Below are 19224 nucleotides of genomic sequence, written 5' to 3'. Positions count from 1 at the left end.
TCTGCCGCCGCTTCAGCCACCGTTACCGCCTCTGCCGGCGCCTACGCACGCGTAGCGCGATTATCGGCGCATCTCAGTCGCGTCACCGCCTCCGTCCGCCCATCTTCACTTTTACCGCCGAAAGAGAGAGTGAGAGTGTTTGCCCCGCTCATTTGCGTTTCTTGTGTCTACCGGTTTTATTTTGGTTTTTATACATTTTCTGTATTTTCGTTCAATTTACGCGCATTTCATTGCTTTCCTCCAGTCGCAATGCTGGAATAATTGATAAAAATAATAAGTTTATTAAATTTAATTAAATCAACTATCCGCTTCCGATCTGCAGCACGAGTCGCGAGCGCAACGATAATAAAAGTTTATTGTGTTTTCCTCATTTTGCGTTTGCCCCTCTCACAGTGAGTGTATGAGTGTACGTGGAAAATAGCAAAGAAAAATTACTTGCATCCGACGAAAATAACTAATCATCGTAATTTCCGAAGAAAGAAATTTTCAAGCAAAATTCGACAGAGAAAAAAGTGGCAAAAATGAACTTTTTTGTGATTGGCTTTCTGATCATGCAGGCGGCAAGTGAGTAAAATGCAGTTTTCATTTTTCCCGTTTCCATTTTACCAAATAATTGCTGTTTCTGTTGTTGCTGTGGCCGGGGCTTAATTGCTTTTCACGGGTGTCGGATAACAATTATTTAATTCGGGTTGGCAGCAGGCTAAAATTTAAATAACTTAGGCGACGAACTTTTTTCGCAGCCGAGTTTGTGTCCTTAAGTCATTAGACTCAAGACAGCAGTTATATTTTATGGGGAGTCTTATGACACATGGATATGCTGTAATACTAGACTGCAGACACAAAACTGGTTGTGGAGATTCTCTTGTTGCCCAATTTTAGTGGCCGATAATTAGCCAATTGGTCGAACAAATCCAACGAGAAACGCAAACAGAACCATAGTCTTTATTGATAAACATTTTACAGTAAGGCAGACAATTTGGCGTCAAAATTTGGACATCCACTTAAAGTCCAATCAACATAAGTCAAAGCAAAAAGTGCGCCATAATAGGCAAATAGCCATCGTAACAATCTTATCTGTACATTTGTTTATGCATATTTAGCCACCGATCCGCTGCTGAAGTTTATTGGCATCGCTTTTTTATGTGGATTCAGCTTGTGTTCATTGTCTGCGCTTCAATCGGCTCGCTTGATGCAAAAACCTTGCCGAGGAAACCGGATTGGTTTTAGGTTAGTCATGGTACCATGGAGCATTCTTGACCTGAAGTAATGCGCAGCTCATTAAGAACACATACACATGAATATATTTGGGTTGAAGGTGCCAGCATTTAGGGCAGCTTTGTACCCATTTATTGACCATTCGCCAATTAATCAATTTGCAAATTGCAAACATAAACTAACCTCGTGTAACCTTCGCACCACAATTCAACCTGTTTTATTTGATTGAGTGTAACGATGTTCCAATCTCACCTCAATATGGCTAGGACCGTCTTGGGCAAGAATATCGGTCAAGATCAAAGCAATAGTGGTCTAAAAACACGCATTGCTGGCTTTTGGTTCAGACAATTTTCGCTGTTCAATTTGCATAAAGTTTATGGTGTGTTTTCTGACCTTTGCTAGGCCAAAAAGAAACTATCCATGGGCAGGAGGAACTAATGCTTACACACATCGCTTAAATATGTACCGACATTGCCCTGCCCAAATCTTTTGATGTTCCCATTGATGGCTTTATAAAATTCAGTGAGCAGCGTCCAGCAATCGTGGACCATGAATCATCAATATAACGTTGATTTGTACCCGAACTTATTGAGATGCGTTGGCCGCAGATGTTTCTCTTTATTGTTTTCTTTTCTTTTCTTTCTCTCGTGTTTGGCTCAAACTCAATATTTGTTTTGTGGTCAATGACGCAGCGCTTTGGAGGCATCTTCAGTTGTTTCTGATGCTGTTGCTTTTTCTGTGTTTTTATATAACCCACATTCGGACCGATGTCTGAGAGCTTTATGCAATACTTCTGGGCCGAAACACTTGGCTTCGGTGTGAAGACCCTTCCTGGTCAAAACTGACAGCTAATAGCCAATACGTTAGTGAGTATACGCCCCGTGGGACAGGTAAACATAAAATATTATAAATGTTTTCTGGCAAAATGTACACACTTTCAACAGCAATTAGCCGTTGCAGTTAAATGTTTTTCTTAGCCAAACCTTTGGGCCTCTCTAAGATGCATTGTTGCAAATGCCACAGGGGCAAAAAGTACTAAAAAATAATAAGAAAAAGAAATTGCATTGTCATACCATTGGTCAATAAGTAAAAGGCTCTCCGGAGCTGGTACTTTGCAAAGTGAAAGGGGAACTGGCATCTGTGCACTTGCAAAAACATGCCCCATAAATTCTAAAGCACATTTTTTATATTAACTTTTTAGTGATAAATCATATCAATTTCAAGCGCTTTCTAGTTTTTTACATGTCGCGTAATTTTAGCTTCAAATAGCTAGGCAGTACCAAACACTTGGCTCGCAAACACTGTTGACTATATATGAGTTGAAAAATGTAATAATTTTAAGTGCAAGTCAAATATTACCAAGTATACCACGTGGGAATCATGTTGTGTTACCAAATCTTTTAAAATACCCATGATTTGAGCTTATTTAATAGTATTTGAATATTTTCTGACATATTTTCATAATGCATAAATGAGAACGAAAATATTTTTCAGACTTTTTCTTGGGCAGTGCACAACGAGACTTCCGTTTGGACATATTCCCACAAAAGGGACGCGTCCTTTCCCTTTTTCCACTTGCCCTCTGCAGACTTTTGTACGTTTTGTTCGCAATTAGGAATAAATTAAGGCATGATTATCGCTTCTATTGTCTGGGCCCATCTTCACATAACATAAACACTGTGTTTCTCGGCCCGTCAAGTGTGTTGGGGCCTTATTTCGGAGCACGCAACCCGCTCACGTAAGACCTTCCTCGGAGATGCTGCACCGATCTCTGGGCATCCAAAGTCTTGCATTCCATTCCACACCTTTGTGACTAGTTGATTGTTTGGCCCACACGCACACACGCTCAAATTGCAATTTAATTCGATGGCTTAAAGTGTCTTTGTCATCAGTTTTGACTGTCGGGGCTCTTTTTTCGTCGGCCTATCGCTCACTGTCAAGACCATCGTTCAATTAACATAATTAACCGGCAAAGGGGATTAGCAAGCCGTGTTTTGGGTCTGACACTTTGTCGAAGACCATTTGGACAATCCAAGCCAATCCGAAACAATCTCCCCCGAAGCGCGATAATGGTTTCATTCGTACGACTTATTCGAGTCACAGGGGCAAGGTCAGGGGCAGATCGTAAAGTTCCCGAAATCACATTTTGATTTTCCCTCCATGGCATAGAACAAGGTGTGAGAGCCAATCTATGATGCTAGACAATTCAAGACATTCTCCGCCATTTAAATTGGCTACTTCTAGCACCTCGGCAAGGTCATTGATAGCACTTAAACTAGCGATTTCCTGTCACTGACAATGAGAACAAAAGGTATGAAGCCAGTAAACTAAGTAAATTAAGGAGAAATGGAAAGTTGTGCCCAGTATGTCAGCGAAAAAAAAGCGAAAGGTGGTCGCCCAAAAGAGCCTTCGCGAAAAAATCATTGACGATGAGATAAAAAGATTGACCGTAAAACGTTTTGCCAACAATGGAATGTTAAAGCCTTTAAATATGAGTGCAGAATATTAAAAGGGAAACCACTTAGAGAGGCGTTGTCTGAAACCTCAAAGGTTTGGGTTAAGGTTCGGCCATAATGAATGGACAACCTAGGCGCAGATGTTTGATAATTTATACAAGATATTTGCATTTGCGTCTGCCAAGGGAGATCATCAAATTGAATTAACACTGAGCGCGGCCAGCCGGTTTATGGTTTTGTTTCAGTTTCAGTTTCGGTTTCTGTCTTGGCATCCGAGTGAGCAATTAATATCAATGTTTTTGAGACCAGATGACCCACTTTCGCGGTCCGAGGTGCTAACTAGATGGGCCTTACTGATCAGGGAGATGTGGAATGCGGGATGTGGACTTCGAGGAAAGTAACTAAACATTTGCTGCCGATGGTCAATGGCTGGTCTATGCCAACACTGCCCCACGTGCATATTCATGCCTCATTATTTGTTTAGTTTGGATTTCTATTTGGCCACTTGATGCCGGGCAGCCACGACAAGTCGTAAAGCAGCCGCAACTCGCATTTCATACCCGAGATGAGAGAAAGCGCTTGTCGATCGCCTGTGACTAACTGCAAATGTCGCTGGATGTCCCCCACTGACAATTCGAAATAAATTTCATATTTCATATTGCTCTCCGGTATGCCGGGCTATTTGCCTAGTTTTCCCTAGCTAATTGATGGTTTCCCTTCTCAAATTTGTCGTCGTGCAGGCCATTTGCAGGCGCAATTAAAATAACTGCTCGCCCACACGGCGAATACGTAATGCAAATTTGCGTGCAAAAAGTCTTTCCAGTTCCATTACGAACAACATTCGGGGGACAATCGATTGTGGCTTTGGAGTGGTAGAGTTGTATATCTGATGATGATGATAATGATGATAACGCTGACGGAGACGAGGAAGTGAGCACATCGAGTGCGCACTGTGATCCCGCGGAGATGGCCAAACATTGCCTTGCCATGCTGACACTCCATTAGGCGGGCGGTTATAAAACCAGCTCCATTTTCCTTGAACCCACAAGCCAAAGTGTTGGACCGGACTCTGATCCGACCCGTAGCGGCTCTACACTGAGAAAAAATGCTCAAATTGATGCTATCATACATTATAAACAGTCTGGTTGAATGTACTTTATAGCATTATACTCCAAATTCATTTTAATTTATGGATACGAGTTAACTCACACAAATTTTATATATTATATATATTATTACTCAAAATTAAATTAACTATAAGATATTTTTAGCCATAATTTCTGCCTGTGTATCATCTAAAACGATTACCACAATTGGCAACATGTGCCACTCGCACATAATGGCTTGCCATTAGCCGCCTTAGAATCGGTTTCAAATGCTGCTCCATGAATATGGATGGTCGACATGCCGAGTGGCGAGGGAATTTTGAAAGAATTCATTCGAAACACGTATTTCATGTCCCACTTGACATGCTAACAATTTAATTTGAACCCAAGACGCGCAATTTGGCTCACCAGCTCGGATTGAAGTCTCCAACTTGGTTCAGGTCATTGGGGGTGATCTCTTTATAACTTGGGTAACCCCAGCTAATGCGTAACCTATGGCACTTATGGGGCTCAATTGTATTGTGGACCCCAATCATAAGGAAGTGCCATTTGTCGGTCCATAATGGGTCTGCTTAGTTAATCGATTATGGCCACATTGAGATCGCTGTGAGAATGCTGGCGGCCTGGTTTTATTACTAGTATGTCTGCGGTTCGATTGGGCCATCTTCTCTGCTTCAATCTGGGTCATTCTGCGGTCACACCTTATGTTGGCAGATGGGAGACAATAAAAAACACACATACCTCAGATTCCACGCGCCGAATCGGATGTCTATGTGAGATATAATCAGTCAATCCGCACATCAATCAATGCGATTCGATACGGGATAACTTTAAAACTTTGCGCCGATTTTTATTTGAAGACTTCATGCTGGAAAGTGATAAAACTTTTATTAATTTATGGCGAATTTAATGCCACACCCTTTCTAACACAGCAATACTATTTTTAGTTATTAATCCAAAATATGTTTAGTTTTTGGTTGTGGTTTAATGTTGCATAGAGAAAACAACACAGAAGCTTTTCCGCCCTCTCCCGTATCCCCCCAATCACCAGATTACCTTACCCAAAACGATCTCAACATAATATTAATCCCTTGATGTACTAATTTGTAACATTACTATTGTATTATACCAAAGAACTATCCTATTCTGTGTTTGCTTTTTCTATTCTTTATTTATAGGATTGGCTTGCGGGACGTGTGTTTTATCGTCCGATTTCGGTTTCATTCTCGATTGTAACTTCAAAAAGTCTGGACTGTTTCGTGTACGAAATTTGGGTGGCCTTAAGGCCCATTTCGGTTTAGGTAAATCTCTCAACTGTTCTGTCAACCCATTCGCACCATCCCCATCATCGTCCACCCTCATTTTCTCAGTGTATATACGGCCCCGAAATAGTTGAAGGTGTAGACGTAGAGTACGTAGTGATTCCAAGGCTTTCAATCCTCCAATTTTCAAGTGCAGCTAATTGGTCAAGTAATCGAACTCGATCTGAACTCAAACGCACCGCGAATAGCGATTAAGTAAGTCATTATGCATTAATGCCAATGTCAGTGGCATGAACTCAATTCTGATAAAGTAGAGCGTTTGAGCGGAGTAGCCCAACAAGAAAACGGCTTGAAGATTGACCTGTAGTTCAATTGGCAGGGGAGTGGAAAGGGGGGTTGCTAGGATTCAAGTTTGATCGGACTTTAATGATTCCAAAGAGCACAAAAAGCATCGCACATAAATATGCACTTTTTGTAGTTTGTTGCAACTTTAAACGAAAAATGATTTATTTTATATCTTGTATTGAAACCAATTAAGTTCGGATGTTAATTATAGTTTAACGAGCAGCTGCGGCCTTCCACTTAATTATAGTTAATATATGAAATTATTAATTCAAATGATAGTTTGGCCATTTAGCAATGAGAGCATGTGAACAAGAAGTGTTTGATACGCTACTTTGGTCAGATGTTTATCATTCGCTGACCCCCCTTATAGATGAATCCTACTAGGCTCTGTGTACATAAAAGCCACATAGATGTAAGACTTTGATAAGACCCTTACACACAGCCACGTGAAGGGTAAAACAAAAGCCATTAATTAACACATCATTGCCCAACCCTCGGCCTCGATTGAAGTGATTGATGGGGCCGTCGTAGGCCCGACCTAACCCAAACCTTTGCTACTTACAGGTTTCAGTCTGGGGGACGAGCTGGGCTTTCCGGAATCGCTGGGCAACACGGAGAGTGACCGCCGACGGGCCATTAGCTACAAAAACGGAGCACCTCCCGACTTGGTGGGCGTACTTCCATCCAACCAGCAACAGGTCAGTTCAGACGGTCTGCTTGCATTTTAAAATATCTCATTACCTAACATCTCTACCGAAGGTCAATCCACCCGTGCAACATCCATTGCCAGAGAAACGGATAAGTTCACGGTCCACCGGAGCAGCGCCGTACAACCTGCAGCAAGTGCAACAGCAGCAGCAACTTCAACTCCAGCAGCAGAAACTGCAGCAACAGCAGTTGCAGCAGCAGTTAAAGCTGAAGCAGCTGCTGCTTTTGCAACAACAACAGCAACAGCAGCAACAGCTAATGACCGAGGCTCGTCCATTGCCATTGGGTGTTCCTGCCTTCCGACCCATTCCCCAGAAGCAACTGGCCGCCACACAGCCCTCTGCTCCGAGTTCGACGCCTGCGGAGAGACGGGTAGCAGTGGACACCCCGGAGCCCCGGGTCAGTGTCAACAACAAGCTAGTAAGCTCCATAGATCAGCCGGTAAGTTACTATCTATAAACCTAACCAATAAGAATTAAATATTTAATATTAATTCACCCCCATCTGGATAGCACTCGAATCGCACATTTCACGTGGCCAACCCGGTGGTGTCCCAACCAGTGGCCGTGCCGGTGTTCCAAGCGATGCCCCAATCCATCGCCAGGATCGCCAATGTTGGTAAGGAGCACCGAACGGTGTCCAGTCACCCGAATTACCTTCAGTTCGAGGAGCCCAAGTTCGACCTGAAGGATGTTACCGTTGAGGAACTGGCCGCCGCTGCTAACGTAACAGTGGACACCATCAAGCACGCCATTTACGTCCGGGAGCAGCAGCTAAAGGCCGAACACCGGGCCCAGTTGGCGGCCAAGCTGAGGGAAGAATTTATGCGCACCTCCACTGTAAGGACTACGACTACGACGACCACAACGACAACCACTACACCGCGCCCACAAAAGTCGCTGGCGGAGCACAAGGTGTCCAAGGTGCGTATTTCGTTGAGAGCAAGTGCCAAAGCGGCGTATACGTAATAATTTTCAAAACGTTTTGCAACTACTATTCAATATAAAAAATTTTTTTTTCTAATTTATATTAGGTAATGAATGCCCCCAAGGAGTACTATCCCGTGGGCTACGATAAGAACTTTGACGACAACTTCAAATCCAAGGTGGACCTGCCACCTACGAGCTTCTCCTGCGCTAAACAAAAACACTTTCCAGGTCTCTATGCTGACACCGATCTTGGCTGCATGGTAAGCTACACGCATTTGATGTGCTTGGATATGCTGTGAATCACGCCCACTTGATAAACACAATCCATGACAGGTATTCCACGTATGCGCCCTAACCGATGACGGCATGGTCCGGAAGTCGTTCCTTTGCCCGGAGAACACACTCTTCGACCAGACGATCCTAAAGTGCAACTGGTGGTTCTACGTGGACTGCAGCTCTAGCACCAGCGTCTACGACTCCAACATTCCCATCTCAAAGAGCTATCAGCTGATGAAGTCGCTCACCTATTTCTCCAAGTACGCTGGCGGCCAGAGGCACGAGCAGGATGGAGACAAGGACGAGAATGCGCTGGACATCGATTCGCTGCGGGAGTCGATGGAGGGCGTGGCACGGCGCCAGGAGCAGGCCAAGAAGGCGGAGCTGAGGGAGGAGGAGCAGCGCAGCCTGCCCAAGGAGGACCATGAGCACGTGGTGCCCGCGGAGGCAGAGCAGCAGCTATCCAACTAGGCTTCACTAGGCCCATCCCAACGCTATCTGAGATCTAGGTTAAGAGTTCACGATCGAGCGTCTCTGGTCGACTAGCCGTACGTAGTCAAGTCCTTTGCTGAAGTCAACGGTTTTCACACTCATCACTGAGAAAAACTATTCCCGTAACTGATTAACAATTCGGATCATATGTATACCGATTCAAGGACGCCTACTTGGGCGCTTCAACATATTGTATCACAGAGTCAAAATAGTTTTCTCCATATCTATTAGAGAAAATGGATAATAGATATGACTAAGATTATTTTGATCACAAAATAGAGGACACTAGGGAACTGATATTATTATGATTTTTTCTCTGTTAAGTATCATCACTTCCTGTGGGCAGCTCCTGTACTGCAGAGCGCCCCTTACACTTAGTCTCTTCCTAGCCATTAGGTGGTTAATCTCTAGTTAAGTCCCATCAGTAAGTACATTTTGATTTGGGAATTTATTTTTAGTACGTTTTACTATTTATTTATTGTACAAGTATTTCCCGAAAATTAAACGTCGTTTGTTTAAAAATGTTCAAAAACTTTGTTTTATATGGAAACATTTCATATATGGATAACGATACATTTCATAATGTAATAAAAGTTTTTTGATTCTTCTTAACATTTAAGAATATCAATTTATCGTAGGTCCCAGTAATATTGCAGAGTTCATTTTTGGTTATTGTACCATGCCAACAGGGCAGTGGCGTCAGGAATATCTGGATTGATCTGCACATTCGTGTACCAGCTGGCGTTGAGCTTCATTTTATTATTGTGAGGCTGGGCACGCGCCCCTTTGACTACGATAACGTCATTAGGTTGACCCACAAAGTTCACAGCTTCCTTTTGCCACAGATTTAACATGACAGGATGGTAAAAAGGATCCACAAGTAAGATTTCCCGAATAAAAAAACCTCTTCTTTCTTCCAGCCTTCCAACCGCCGTGCAGATTCCAATTGCGTCGACGGGGTCTTTGTCTGCTTTAGAAGAAACCTTTACCAACGGCAGGAAATTATACTTTTCTCGGGGAATCCGGCCACAAGCACTGAGTTCTAGGACAATATTGTGACGAAAAAATAATTGATAAGGGTTGTCTGAAACTTTATAGTCACTAATCGCCTCTTCCACATCAAACCCAGAGATAAGGTATACCAGGCCTGGTTGAATCTGGCCGTAAAATCCATTGTCATAGTCAGCAAACACAATTCCTGTTATTTCACCAGACTCATCCAATAAATGCATAATATAAACTATTCCACATTTTTGGCCTTTTCTCCATTGCGTTATCTCTGATTTCCATATCACACGGGCTTTTATGGATGAAATATAAAATCCGGTGGTCAAGCTGCAGATGGGCTGAATGAATAACGCAAAAAAAATGTGCCTCTCAAAATATTGCAAATAAAAATGTATCGATGTATTGTATAAATGTATTAATTTAATATAAATCCACGTAACGAATACTTACTATAATTGCGTTAGTGTTCATTTTAAGACGTTTATAATTTGAAGAATTTGTAATTTTGTTATTTTCAATCTTTATGGCCAGTACTCTGCACCTTGTTGTGAATGACTAACCACATTTCGTTCACTAATGCAACTAATTCTAGCATTCTCTATTATTTTGAAGCTCCAAACAGCAAAAAGCTTTATAAGTACATACATACATACTGCATGGGATATAATGTATGGAATACAAAATGGGATGATAGCATATGCATGATACAAAAGAAAAGAAACAATATTATCAAGACCAGGCGTTTATTTTATATTATTTACATGCACTCAGCTAATATTACATGTTTCAGAATCGATATGTTCGGTATCATTGAAACATTTAGAAGTAATAATACAAATTAACGACCATTTCCTCCAATGCTTTTAAGTTTATTTTAATTAAGGGAAGTGTAGCTAACAACCCATTCACAATATTTGGAAATAACGTATTTAATGTAATGAATAAATGTATAGCCTATTCCTAGTTTATGGGAAATGTGTTTGGGCGCACAGCGCATGGAACTCAGTTTGATGAGCCAATGCCGGTTAGCTCCTGCAGCTCCTTGAGCAAGTGCTTATTGTACTCCTTGTGATTGATAGGGGCTACAGACTGCACAGTGAGCTTGTTGCGAGTCATGTCCCCGTAAACCTCGTTCTTGCAGCGCAGCTTAAAGATGTGTGAAGTGAAGTTGAGCGCTGAGAAAATCTGCTCGGCTTTGGCAGGGTCGTTCTCAAGGGCCTCACCCACTTCCTGCGAAGTGTGCCCGAGAAGCTGTTCACCGACCTCGTTAAAGCTGCTGACCCAACGGTTGGAAGTCCAGTCCCCGATGCTCATCTAAAAAAAGGTATTGATGTCAGTTATTGAAATTGCATTTAAAGTAAGAAAGCTAAATGTTTCACAGCAAATACATACGTTGATCAGCAGTCGGTACTTGAAGTTGGGAAACAGTGCGTTACATTTCTCGCAGCGGAACTGGTCGTTGCCCTCATCGACAACCTTCTTGTTGCAGTCGCTCTGAGGGCAGGCTCGGTAGAAAGCATTTTCCTGTTTGACAATGTGCACCACTGCCTTGCACTGGAAGTAATCAGGCTTGTCGCCGCTGCCGAGATTGCGAGCCCGCGCATCCTTAAGCGTCATCCATTCAGTAGAGAAGCTTCCTCCGCCCGTTCGCGCCGAAACCATATTGGCGACACTGTCACCACCTCCATTGTCGAACCAGCCGCGCAGCTTATGTGCCTCGGGTATATCGGGGTTAATCTTCATGATTGAGCCACCGCCGAGGCTCAAGGACTTTCCGCCATTGAACTCGTTAATGCGCGTTCCCTTGACCAGGATCACAGGCTGCACATGACCGTCAAAGTTAACGGCATCATCCCCCCAAAGGGTCAAGCTGATGGCCGAGTTACTCATGTCCACTAGGGTTATGTCCCGTTTCTTGAATTCCTTGTTTGTGGTGCGAGCTACGAATGATTGCAGCTCGCCCACCTCCTTGCAAATTCCAATTGTGTCCACCGCTGCTTTGTTTTCCATACCCGACACATCGGAAATAGGAACAAGGTTGTACTTAATTTCCGGTATGGGATCATCGTCGGTATCCTCACAAAGCTGGACAACTGTTTCGCCGGAAAAAGTCATCTCATAGGCGTTGTTCAGCGAAGAGTACTGCTTGTTTGCCGGTTTCAATTGACACTTTGATATATAGTACACGCTGTCCACTTGAATGAGGTCGTAGAACTTATCGCACTGTTCCTTGAAGGCAGTGGCCCGAATTTCGCCCGATTCGTCCATTAAATCCATGCTGAACAACTTGCCCTCGCCGCGGGCATTGCTCCAGGTGCGAATACCGGATTTTGAGGTTACCCGAGCCTTAATCACCCACTTATTTTGGTAGGGACTCAGGCTGGAAATGGGATGTGTCATTCCACTATTAATAGACGAATTCATTACAACGTTATTATTGTTGTTGTGGATTGGTTCCTTTTTGGCAACTGGCTTGGAATTAGATGTTGCTGCTGGCTTAGGCGCCAGATCCTGCTTGGCTGCATTTTCATAAGTGACGGGTTCGCCAATTTTAGACTTAACCTCGGCGCCAGGATTCACCACTGTCAGTTCGGAAATGATAAGAACGCGTCTGAAAGTAAAGTTTATGGTACTATACTGTCGGAAGCCTGTTTTACCGCATACTTACTTGCCGGCTCCGTCCTTGCCCACCAGTGAGGTCACATATTTATCCAGCTGGACAATGGTGAACTCCTCTAGTTCTCCATTGTGCTGCATCACGTTCAGCTGACTGGCCAGCATCGCATAGCTGTTAAAGTACTTGCCGTCGGAGATCAGGATGCGATAGCGCTCTGAGTCCGCGGCGCTGTTAATCTTCTTGATTGCCAGGATCTGGAGAACCGGTGCATCCACAACCTCGCCATGCATAATGCGCTGTAGCCGGTAGTTCGATGTGTTACTACAGCCATCCATTAATTTTAAGTTGTCATACTTACAGCAATCACACCAGTGGACAAAGATGCCAAGACCATTTTGATTATTAACAATAAGTTGGGCAATTTCACAAACAAATATAATTCATGCGTCGAGGGCTGGGTACAAAGTGAAGCTAGAAGAGGCGGGAAGGGCTCCTCTGTATTTTTGAATCAGTTGTTGCGGAACTAGTTCAATTTGCTTTCCAGGCAGAGCTGCATTTCAGGGCAGTAAAATTGTGGTTGCTTAAGAGAGAACACAATTTATTTTAGTTGATTATTTCTATTTCCTACAGCAATTTATTGAGCATAAAAGTCTATAATTTTGACACATAGCTTTTAGCTTGAGATAGACTTTTTGTGTTAATGTCTAATTTATTGTATAGATTTCTATTCCAATGGTATACCAAATATTTTATTAGCTTTGTATTAAAGCTGTGTTAAGTTTCTTGTAAACTTTTTATTTAATAGTGTAATATATATATATTAAAATTTTTTTGTAAGTTCTTTTAATATTTTATTGGGACACGGAAACTTGTTACAGTATACTTAATTAAAAGACAAATATTTTCAATACTGTTCCTATATACATGTATGCAGAAGCGGGTTTTCACTGTATGGCCCAGCCGTTTACAGCACTGCTTATCGGAACTAGACTGCAGCCCTGAGTTGGCTAGATTTGCAAACATTTTCCCGCGCATTTTCGCACGCGTCGTCACAACAAGATCGGCGGTACAAAACAAAACATATTGCAGATAAACGCTAAGCACAACAGACGCACATTATGGACACTCCCAGTTCACCACCGCCAAATACGCCGAGCGATGCCGCGGAACGCCGCGAACTGCGGGCAGCGATGACGTCGCCGGTTGGCGACTTTGAGCCGTTCGAGAACGAGGACGAGATCCTGGGAGATCAGACCGTTCGCGATGAGGCCGAGGAGGAGGATGGCGAGGAGCTGTTCGGGGACAACATGGAGAACGATTACCGGCCCATGCCTGAGCTGGATCACTACGATCCGGCGCTGCTGGACGACGAGGATGACTTCTCTGAGATGTCCCAGGGGGATCGCTTTGCCGCCGAGTCGGAGATGCGTCGACGCGACCGGGCCGCCGGAATCCACCGCGACGATCGTGATCTGGGTTTCGATCAGTCCGATGATGAGGACGACGTGGGACCCCGGGCCAAGAGACGAGCTGGCGAGAAGGCAGCTGTTGGCGAGGTAGAGGACACCGAGATGGTGGAGTCTATCGAAAACCTGGAGGATACCAAGGGACACTCAACCAAAGAGTGGGTCAGTATGCTAGGACCACGCACGGAAATCGCCAATCGCTTTCAATCCTTTTTGAGAACTTTTGTGGATGAAAGGGGCGCTTACACCTATCGTGATCGCATACGTCGGATGTGCGAACAGAACATGTCTTCGTTCGTCGTCTCCTACACTGATCTGGCCAACAAGGAACACGTATTGGCCTACTTCCTGCCCGAGGCTCCCTTTCAAATGTTCGAGATTTTCGATAAAGTGGCCAAGGACATGGTGCTCTCCATTTTCCCCACCTACGAACGTGTCACCACCGAGATTCACGTCCGCATCTCGGAGCTGCCGCTGATCGAGGAGCTGCGCACATTCAGAAAACTGCATCTTAACCAGTTGGTTCGTACTTTGGGCGTGGTAACTGCCACCACAGGAGTTCTTCCCCAGCTATCCGTGATCAAGTACGACTGCGTTAAGTGCGGCTATGTGCTGGGTCCCTTCGTTCAGTCGCAAAATACGGAAATAAAGCCCGGTTCCTGTCCAGAGTGCCAGAGCACTGGACCCTTCTCAATCAACATGGAGCAGACGTTGTATCGAAATTATCAAAAGATCACGTTGCAGGAGTCGCCAGGTAGGATTCCAGCCGGACGCATTCCTCGCAGCAAGGATGTTATTTTGCTCGCTGATTTGTGTGATCAATGCAAACCTGGAGATGAACTTGAGGTCACAGGTATATATACCAATAACTACGATGGCTCCTTGAACACCGACCAAGGATTTCCCGTGTTTGCCACCGTGATTATTGCCAATCATGTGGTTGTAAAGGACTCCAAACAGGTAGTGCAGTCGCTTACCGACGAGGACATTGCCACCATTCAGAAGTTGAGCAAGGATCCGCGTATCGTAGAGCGTGTAGTAGCATCCATGGCGCCTTCTATATACGGACATGATTATATCAAGAGGGCGCTGGCCTTAGCTCTCTTCGGGGGTGAGTCAAAGAATCCCGGAGAGAAACACAAGGTCAGAGGTGATATAAACCTACTCATCTGCGGAGATCCCGGAACGGCAAAGTCGCAGTTCCTCAAGTACACCGAAAAGGTTGCGCCACGTGCGGTTTTCACGACTGGGCAGGGAGCCAGTGCCGTCGGTCTCACGGCTTATGTGCGCCGCAATCCAGTATCCCGGGAGTGGACATTGGAAGCGGGTGCTCTGGTTCTGGCTGATCAGGGAGTCTGTCTTATCGACGAGTTTGACAAAATGAACGACCAGGATCGTACCTCTATTCACGAGGCCATGGAGCAGCAGTCCATTTCGATTTCGAAGGCTGGTATTGTCACCTCTCTTCAAGCTCGTTGCACCGTGATTGCTGCTGCCAATCCCATTGGCGGTCGCTATGATCCGTCGATGACCTTCTCGGAGAACGTGAATCTCTCAGAGCCCATCTTGTCCCGTTTCGATGTGCTGTGCGTGGTGAAGGACGAATTTGACCCCATGCAGGATCAGCAGCTCGCCAAATTCGTGGTACACTCGCATATGAAGCATCACCCGAGTGAGGAGGAGCAGCCGGAGCTGGAGGAACCACAGCTGAAGACCGTTGATGAGATCCCGCAGGACTTGTTGCGACAATACATTGTATACGCTAAGGAGAACATTCGGCCCAAGTTAACAGTAAGCAAACTCATTGAAATCACAGAACAATTATAATAACATTTGCGTTTCATACAGAACATCGACGAGGACAAGATCGCCAAGATGTACGCCCAGCTGCGCCAGGAGTCATTTGCCACGGGCTCACTGCCCATTACGGTGCGTCACATTGAGAGCGTCATCCGAATGTCCGAAGCGCACGCACGCATGCATCTGCGCGAAAACGTGATGGAGGCAGATGTCAGCATGGCTATTCGCATGATGTTGGAGAGCTTTATCGAGGCGCAGAAGTTCAGCGTTATGAAGAAGATGCGCAGCACATTCCAGAAGTACCTGTCCTTCCAGAAGGACCATTCCGAGCTGCTGTTCTTTATTCTGCGACAGCTGACGCTCGACCAGCTCGCCTACATTCGCTGCAAGGACGGGCCTGGCGCCACGCACGTGGAGATTATGGAGCGGGATTTGATCGAACGGGCTAAGCAGCTGGACATTGTTAACCTGAAGCCGTTCTACGAATCAGATCTGTTCCGCACAAATGGCTTCTCTTACGATCCCAAGCGACGCATCATCCTTCAAATTGTGGTCGACGGCAACGCAGCTTAAGTTTCAGCCGTTTACTTCATCTCATTTAGTTATAGTATTCATGTCTATGTTTTGTTACCCCCATTTTCGGTCTAATAAAGTTTGATATACTTATGTATGTATTTATACTAAAATAGATATTTAATTTGAAATTATTGTATTTTTATTGTGCATACAAATCATACAAATCAGCCCAAGAGCATGTCAATCATTGTCCCCTTCGATGCCCATGGCCTTGTCGAAATCTTCCTCGCTGATCTTGTTCTTTTTCAGCCGCTTGAAGAGCCGAATATCGCTGGCCAGTTCATCGAGGTCCTCCTGGCTGAACTGCTGCCTCTTTTTTCCCTTCCCGGACCCGCCCGCCTCCGCCTCTGCCGCTTTCTTTCGCAGCTTCTTCGCCTTGCGCAGCTCCTTCTTAGACTTGGCATCCAGTTTTGCCTTCTTGGTCTGATCCCAGGACTCAACACGCTTTTTGTGCTGCTTTTGGCCCGGCCAGCTTCCCGTTTGCTCGTAAGTTTCCATTTTCTTTTGTCGGACTTGCTCTTTCTGGGCGTTTTTGTAGGTAAGCTTGGTCAGGTCCACTTCAAAAGTAGGCGCCACATAACCGCCTCCCTGGTAGTTCTTTAGCTCCGGCATGCGTGGCAGTTGCAGGAGACCGTAAGCAGTAGCCATCTTGCCCAGGTCCAGATCCTTTAGTCGCAGAATAGCGCTGCATTCGTGTTTGGTGTATGCTCTAACATGGGAAACAAAAGCGCGCATGCCTTTGTCATAGACGCCCTTGTCGGCCGCCTGCAGCCGATGGAGTTGATCTACGACGGCTGGTAGCTTCTTCTTTTCACGATCTGCATCCTCAGCCTCCTCGCTTAGCAGTTCAGTTAGCTCCACTTTCTGGTTGATCTTCAGGAAGTGCACATAGGCATCCTCGCTGGGCAGGAGAAACACAAGGGCGTTGCCTTCGTTCCCCTGCCGAGCAGTGCGTCCGACACGGTGTACAAAGCTGGAGGCAGTTGATGGTGGATCCCACTGCACTACCCACTCGATCTCAGGTACATCCAAACCGCGTGCGAGGACATCTGTGCAGAGGAGTACGGCCTGTGGAGTGTTCCGGAACTTCTCCACCACATTGGCTCTCTTGTTTTTCATCTTTCCGTGGATTCCTAGCACTGTGCGTTTGGGCAAAAGAGGCGGCAGGACCTCAGCCCAATACTCCACACAGGCGCAGGTGGGGAAAAAGACCATTACCTTTCCAATATCGGTGGTGGGTGAACTGAGGAATTCCAGCAGGGCCACAAACTTTAGTTCTGGCTCGACAATCCTGTAGAAGTTCTGCAGGCGGGCTGGAGTGTTTACGGATGCCTTCTCTTTGACTGATACGAGCACAGGATTTCTCAAGCCCGCACGGATTAAGTCCGTAACCTCGGTCGTCTGTGTGGCGGAAAAGAGCCCAGTTCGACGTTGACGGGGCAGATAGCCCAGTATGTTATTCACACTAGTTTTGAAGCCCAAGTCCAGCAGGCGGTCAGCTTCGTCTAGGACGAGAAACTCCAAACTTTTCACTCGAGCCGCCAGATTTAGATCATCTCCTTTGCGCTGAAATAGATCCTCCAGCCGACCGGGTGTGCACACCAGTATACAGGGCGTTTCCTTACGCAGCGTGGCAATGTCCTCTTCTATGCTGTTGCCACCTACAATCAACTGTTGATTCAGGTGCTCCAAGTCTTCGTGTTCCAGAAACTGGGCTAGGACCTCGGAAATTTGGCGCGCCAGTTCCCGGGTTGGTGAGATGATAAGCGCCCCTATTTCCTTGGGGCCCCACGGGGTCTCCTTGTGCCGTCTTTGCAGGATTTCTAGCATGGGCACAAGGAAGGCTAGTGTTTTACCACTACCAGTAACAGCCTCCGCCGAGACATCTTTCCGGGCCAGGAGCAGCGGAATGGCCGCCGTCTGGACGGGCGTCATCTGCTGGAAGCCGAAGCTCTGCACCACTTGCAGCACTGCATCCGAGAGGGGTGGTTTGTCCAGCGAAGACCACTTCTTTCGAGACATTTTGCGGTTTGGTTTGTCAACAAAAACATGTGCGCGATAGTGTGACCATTTCGTACTAACTACTAAAGGCTGACGGTAAGAATGGCAACGCCGGCAGCTAACTTTGAAATGCGCGCCGGATTGAAAGCATTGCCAGCACAAATGTTTACCAGAGCAGCCACTTATCGAAGCATACTCGATTTTTCCTGGCGCGAAATGGCAGAATTTCGAAATCCAAAACATAAAAAATTCTTGCCACAGCCTTGACACTTGCGTCTGCATCTCCAACACCAGCTGCCACGGCTTTCACTCGCAATTCTATTGCACCCACCCACGAGCGCATCCAAAAAAAGGAGCCACACACGCTGTTTGTTGTTCTGCTGCTTGTATGGATTCCAAATCGTCCGAAAAAAGCGTGTGCCATCTGTCGCCTGGCGCTGCATTTCCAAAATATCGATGCCTGCGAATAAAAGAAAAAATCGGAAGTAAAAAGCGTTCGTCGTTTTCGTTTCGTCTCGTCAACAAACTGGGATAGCGACAGCGAGGGGAATCGTGGGGAGGATTGCTGGACGAGGTGTTTAGACCGGACCAACAGGCTAAACGACCGACCGCCCGCCTTGGCTGAAAGAGGAGAGCACAACGTTTTTGGACGCGTGTGGCCAAAGTTAATGAAGCGTTTAAAAATTAACTTGTGGCCAAACGGAGGAAAAAAAGGCCCGAACAGTTAGGGCGAGAATGAGACTCAAGAAAAGGGATTATGGCTGCTTATTGGCGTCAAAAAATTTTGTATAAAAAAAGGATGGTCAGTGGTCAAGTGTTTCATAAAACAAAATGCCAGCACGTTCTAGAACTTTAAGTGTGGCGTATAAATAAAGTAAAGTTGCATACTCAAATACAAATGTATTTTATCCTTTAGTTATCCGACCTTATGGCAACCAAGACCATACGATTACTTAAAAAACCATTC

The 19224-nt window shown here is 45.3% G+C and overlaps 5 protein-coding genes across 6 annotated transcripts; 2 read left to right on the top strand and 3 right to left on the bottom strand.

The window, feature by feature from the left end:
- Positions 1–481: 481 nt before the first annotated feature.
- On the top strand, positions 482–8973 carry LOC6607300 (mediator of RNA polymerase II transcription subunit 15). 2 transcript variants are annotated; one of them, XM_032723638.1, is made up of 7 exons: positions 482–564; positions 5956–6078; positions 6949–7082; positions 7144–7533; positions 7605–8015; positions 8126–8281; positions 8355–8973. In XM_032723638.1, the coding sequence occupies exons 1-7, from the start codon at positions 522–524 to the stop codon at positions 8766–8768; spliced, it is 1671 nt and encodes a 556-aa protein (XP_032579529.1). In that variant the 5' UTR covers positions 482–521; the 3' UTR covers positions 8769–8973. The 2 variants fall into 2 exon arrangements, with proteins under 2 accessions (XP_032579529.1, XP_032579530.1); XM_032723639.1 differs by lacking the exon at positions 5956–6078.
- A 330-nt stretch (positions 8974–9303) lies between these two features.
- Positions 9304–10378, bottom strand: LOC6607299 (replication protein A 70 kDa DNA-binding subunit). Its single transcript, XM_002032042.2, has 2 exons — positions 10248–10378; positions 9304–10135 (listed from the first exon to the last, which is right to left on the bottom strand). Exons 1-2 carry the CDS (start codon positions 10266–10268, stop codon positions 9449–9451), a joined length of 708 nt encoding a protein of 235 aa, XP_002032078.2. The 5' UTR covers positions 10269–10378; the 3' UTR covers positions 9304–9448.
- Positions 10379–10645: 267 nt separating this feature from the next.
- Positions 10646–12891, bottom strand: LOC6607298 (replication protein A 70 kDa DNA-binding subunit). Its single transcript, XM_002032041.2, has 4 exons — positions 12773–12891; positions 12466–12710; positions 11190–12408; positions 10646–11111 (listed from the first exon to the last, which is right to left on the bottom strand). The coding sequence occupies exons 1-4, from the start codon at positions 12806–12808 to the stop codon at positions 10800–10802; spliced, it is 1812 nt and encodes a 603-aa protein (XP_002032077.1). The 5' UTR covers positions 12809–12891; the 3' UTR covers positions 10646–10799.
- Positions 12892–13423: 532 nt separating this feature from the next.
- LOC6607297 (DNA replication licensing factor Mcm2) lies at positions 13424–16366 on the top strand. Its single transcript, XM_002032040.2, has 2 exons — positions 13424–15671; positions 15729–16366. The coding sequence occupies exons 1-2, from the start codon at positions 13533–13535 to the stop codon at positions 16251–16253; spliced, it is 2664 nt and encodes an 887-aa protein (XP_002032076.1). The 5' UTR covers positions 13424–13532; the 3' UTR covers positions 16254–16366.
- A 6-nt stretch (positions 16367–16372) lies between these two features.
- On the bottom strand, positions 16373–18334 carry LOC6607296 (probable ATP-dependent RNA helicase DDX55 homolog). The gene has a single exon (XM_002032039.2). It carries the CDS (start codon positions 18276–18278, stop codon positions 16437–16439), a length of 1842 nt encoding a protein of 613 aa, XP_002032075.1. The 5' UTR covers positions 18279–18334; the 3' UTR covers positions 16373–16436.
- Between the last annotated feature and the right edge of the window lie 890 nt (positions 18335–19224).

The sequence above is a fragment of the Drosophila sechellia genome, chromosome 3R (genome assembly GCF_004382195.2).
Source record: "Drosophila sechellia strain sech25 chromosome 3R, ASM438219v1, whole genome shotgun sequence".
Taxonomy (NCBI): Eukaryota; Metazoa; Arthropoda; class Insecta; order Diptera; family Drosophilidae; genus Drosophila; species Drosophila sechellia.
The sequence above is the reverse complement of the archived record's forward strand: the minus strand, read 5'-3'. Positions and strand labels throughout refer to the sequence as shown.

Excerpts from the sequence above, each read along its gene's own strand:
- LOC6607300 (XM_032723638.1), top strand. The coding sequence starts at position 522 with ATGAACTTTTTTGTGATTGGCTTTCTGATCATGCAGGCGGCAA. Across the intron at positions 6,079-6,948 it reads TAAGGCCCATTTCGGTTTAG|GTTTCAGTCTGGGGGACGAG; the intron begins GTAAATCTCTCA and ends TGCTACTTACAG. Across the intron at positions 7,534-7,604 it reads TAAGCTCCATAGATCAGCCG|CACTCGAATCGCACATTTCA; the intron begins GTAAGTTACTAT and ends CCATCTGGATAG.
- LOC6607299 (XM_002032042.2), bottom strand. The coding sequence starts at position 10,268 with ATGAACACTAACGCAATTATA. Across the intron at positions 10,136-10,247 it reads TGAACACTAACGCAATTATA|CCCATCTGCAGCTTGACCAC; the intron begins GTAAGTATTCGT and ends TTATTCATTCAG.
- LOC6607298 (XM_002032041.2), bottom strand. The coding sequence starts at position 12,808 with ATGGTCTTGGCATCTTTGTCCACTGGTGTGATTGCT. Across the intron at positions 12,409-12,465 it reads GGCAAGGACGGAGCCGGCAA|ACGCGTTCTTATCATTTCCG; the intron begins GTAAGTATGCGG and ends CTTTACTTTCAG. Across the intron at positions 11,112-11,189 it reads AGTACCGACTGCTGATCAAC|ATGAGCATCGGGGACTGGAC; the intron begins GTATGTATTTGC and ends ACCTTTTTTTAG.
- LOC6607297 (XM_002032040.2), top strand. The coding sequence starts at position 13,533 with ATGGACACTCCCAGTTCACCACCGCCAAATACGCCGAGCGATGCCGCG. Across the intron at positions 15,672-15,728 it reads ACATTCGGCCCAAGTTAACA|AACATCGACGAGGACAAGAT; the intron begins GTAAGCAAACTC and ends CGTTTCATACAG.
- LOC6607296 (XM_002032039.2), bottom strand. The coding sequence starts at position 18,278 with ATGTCTCGAAAGAAGTGGTCTTCGCTGGACAAACCACCCCTCTCGGAT.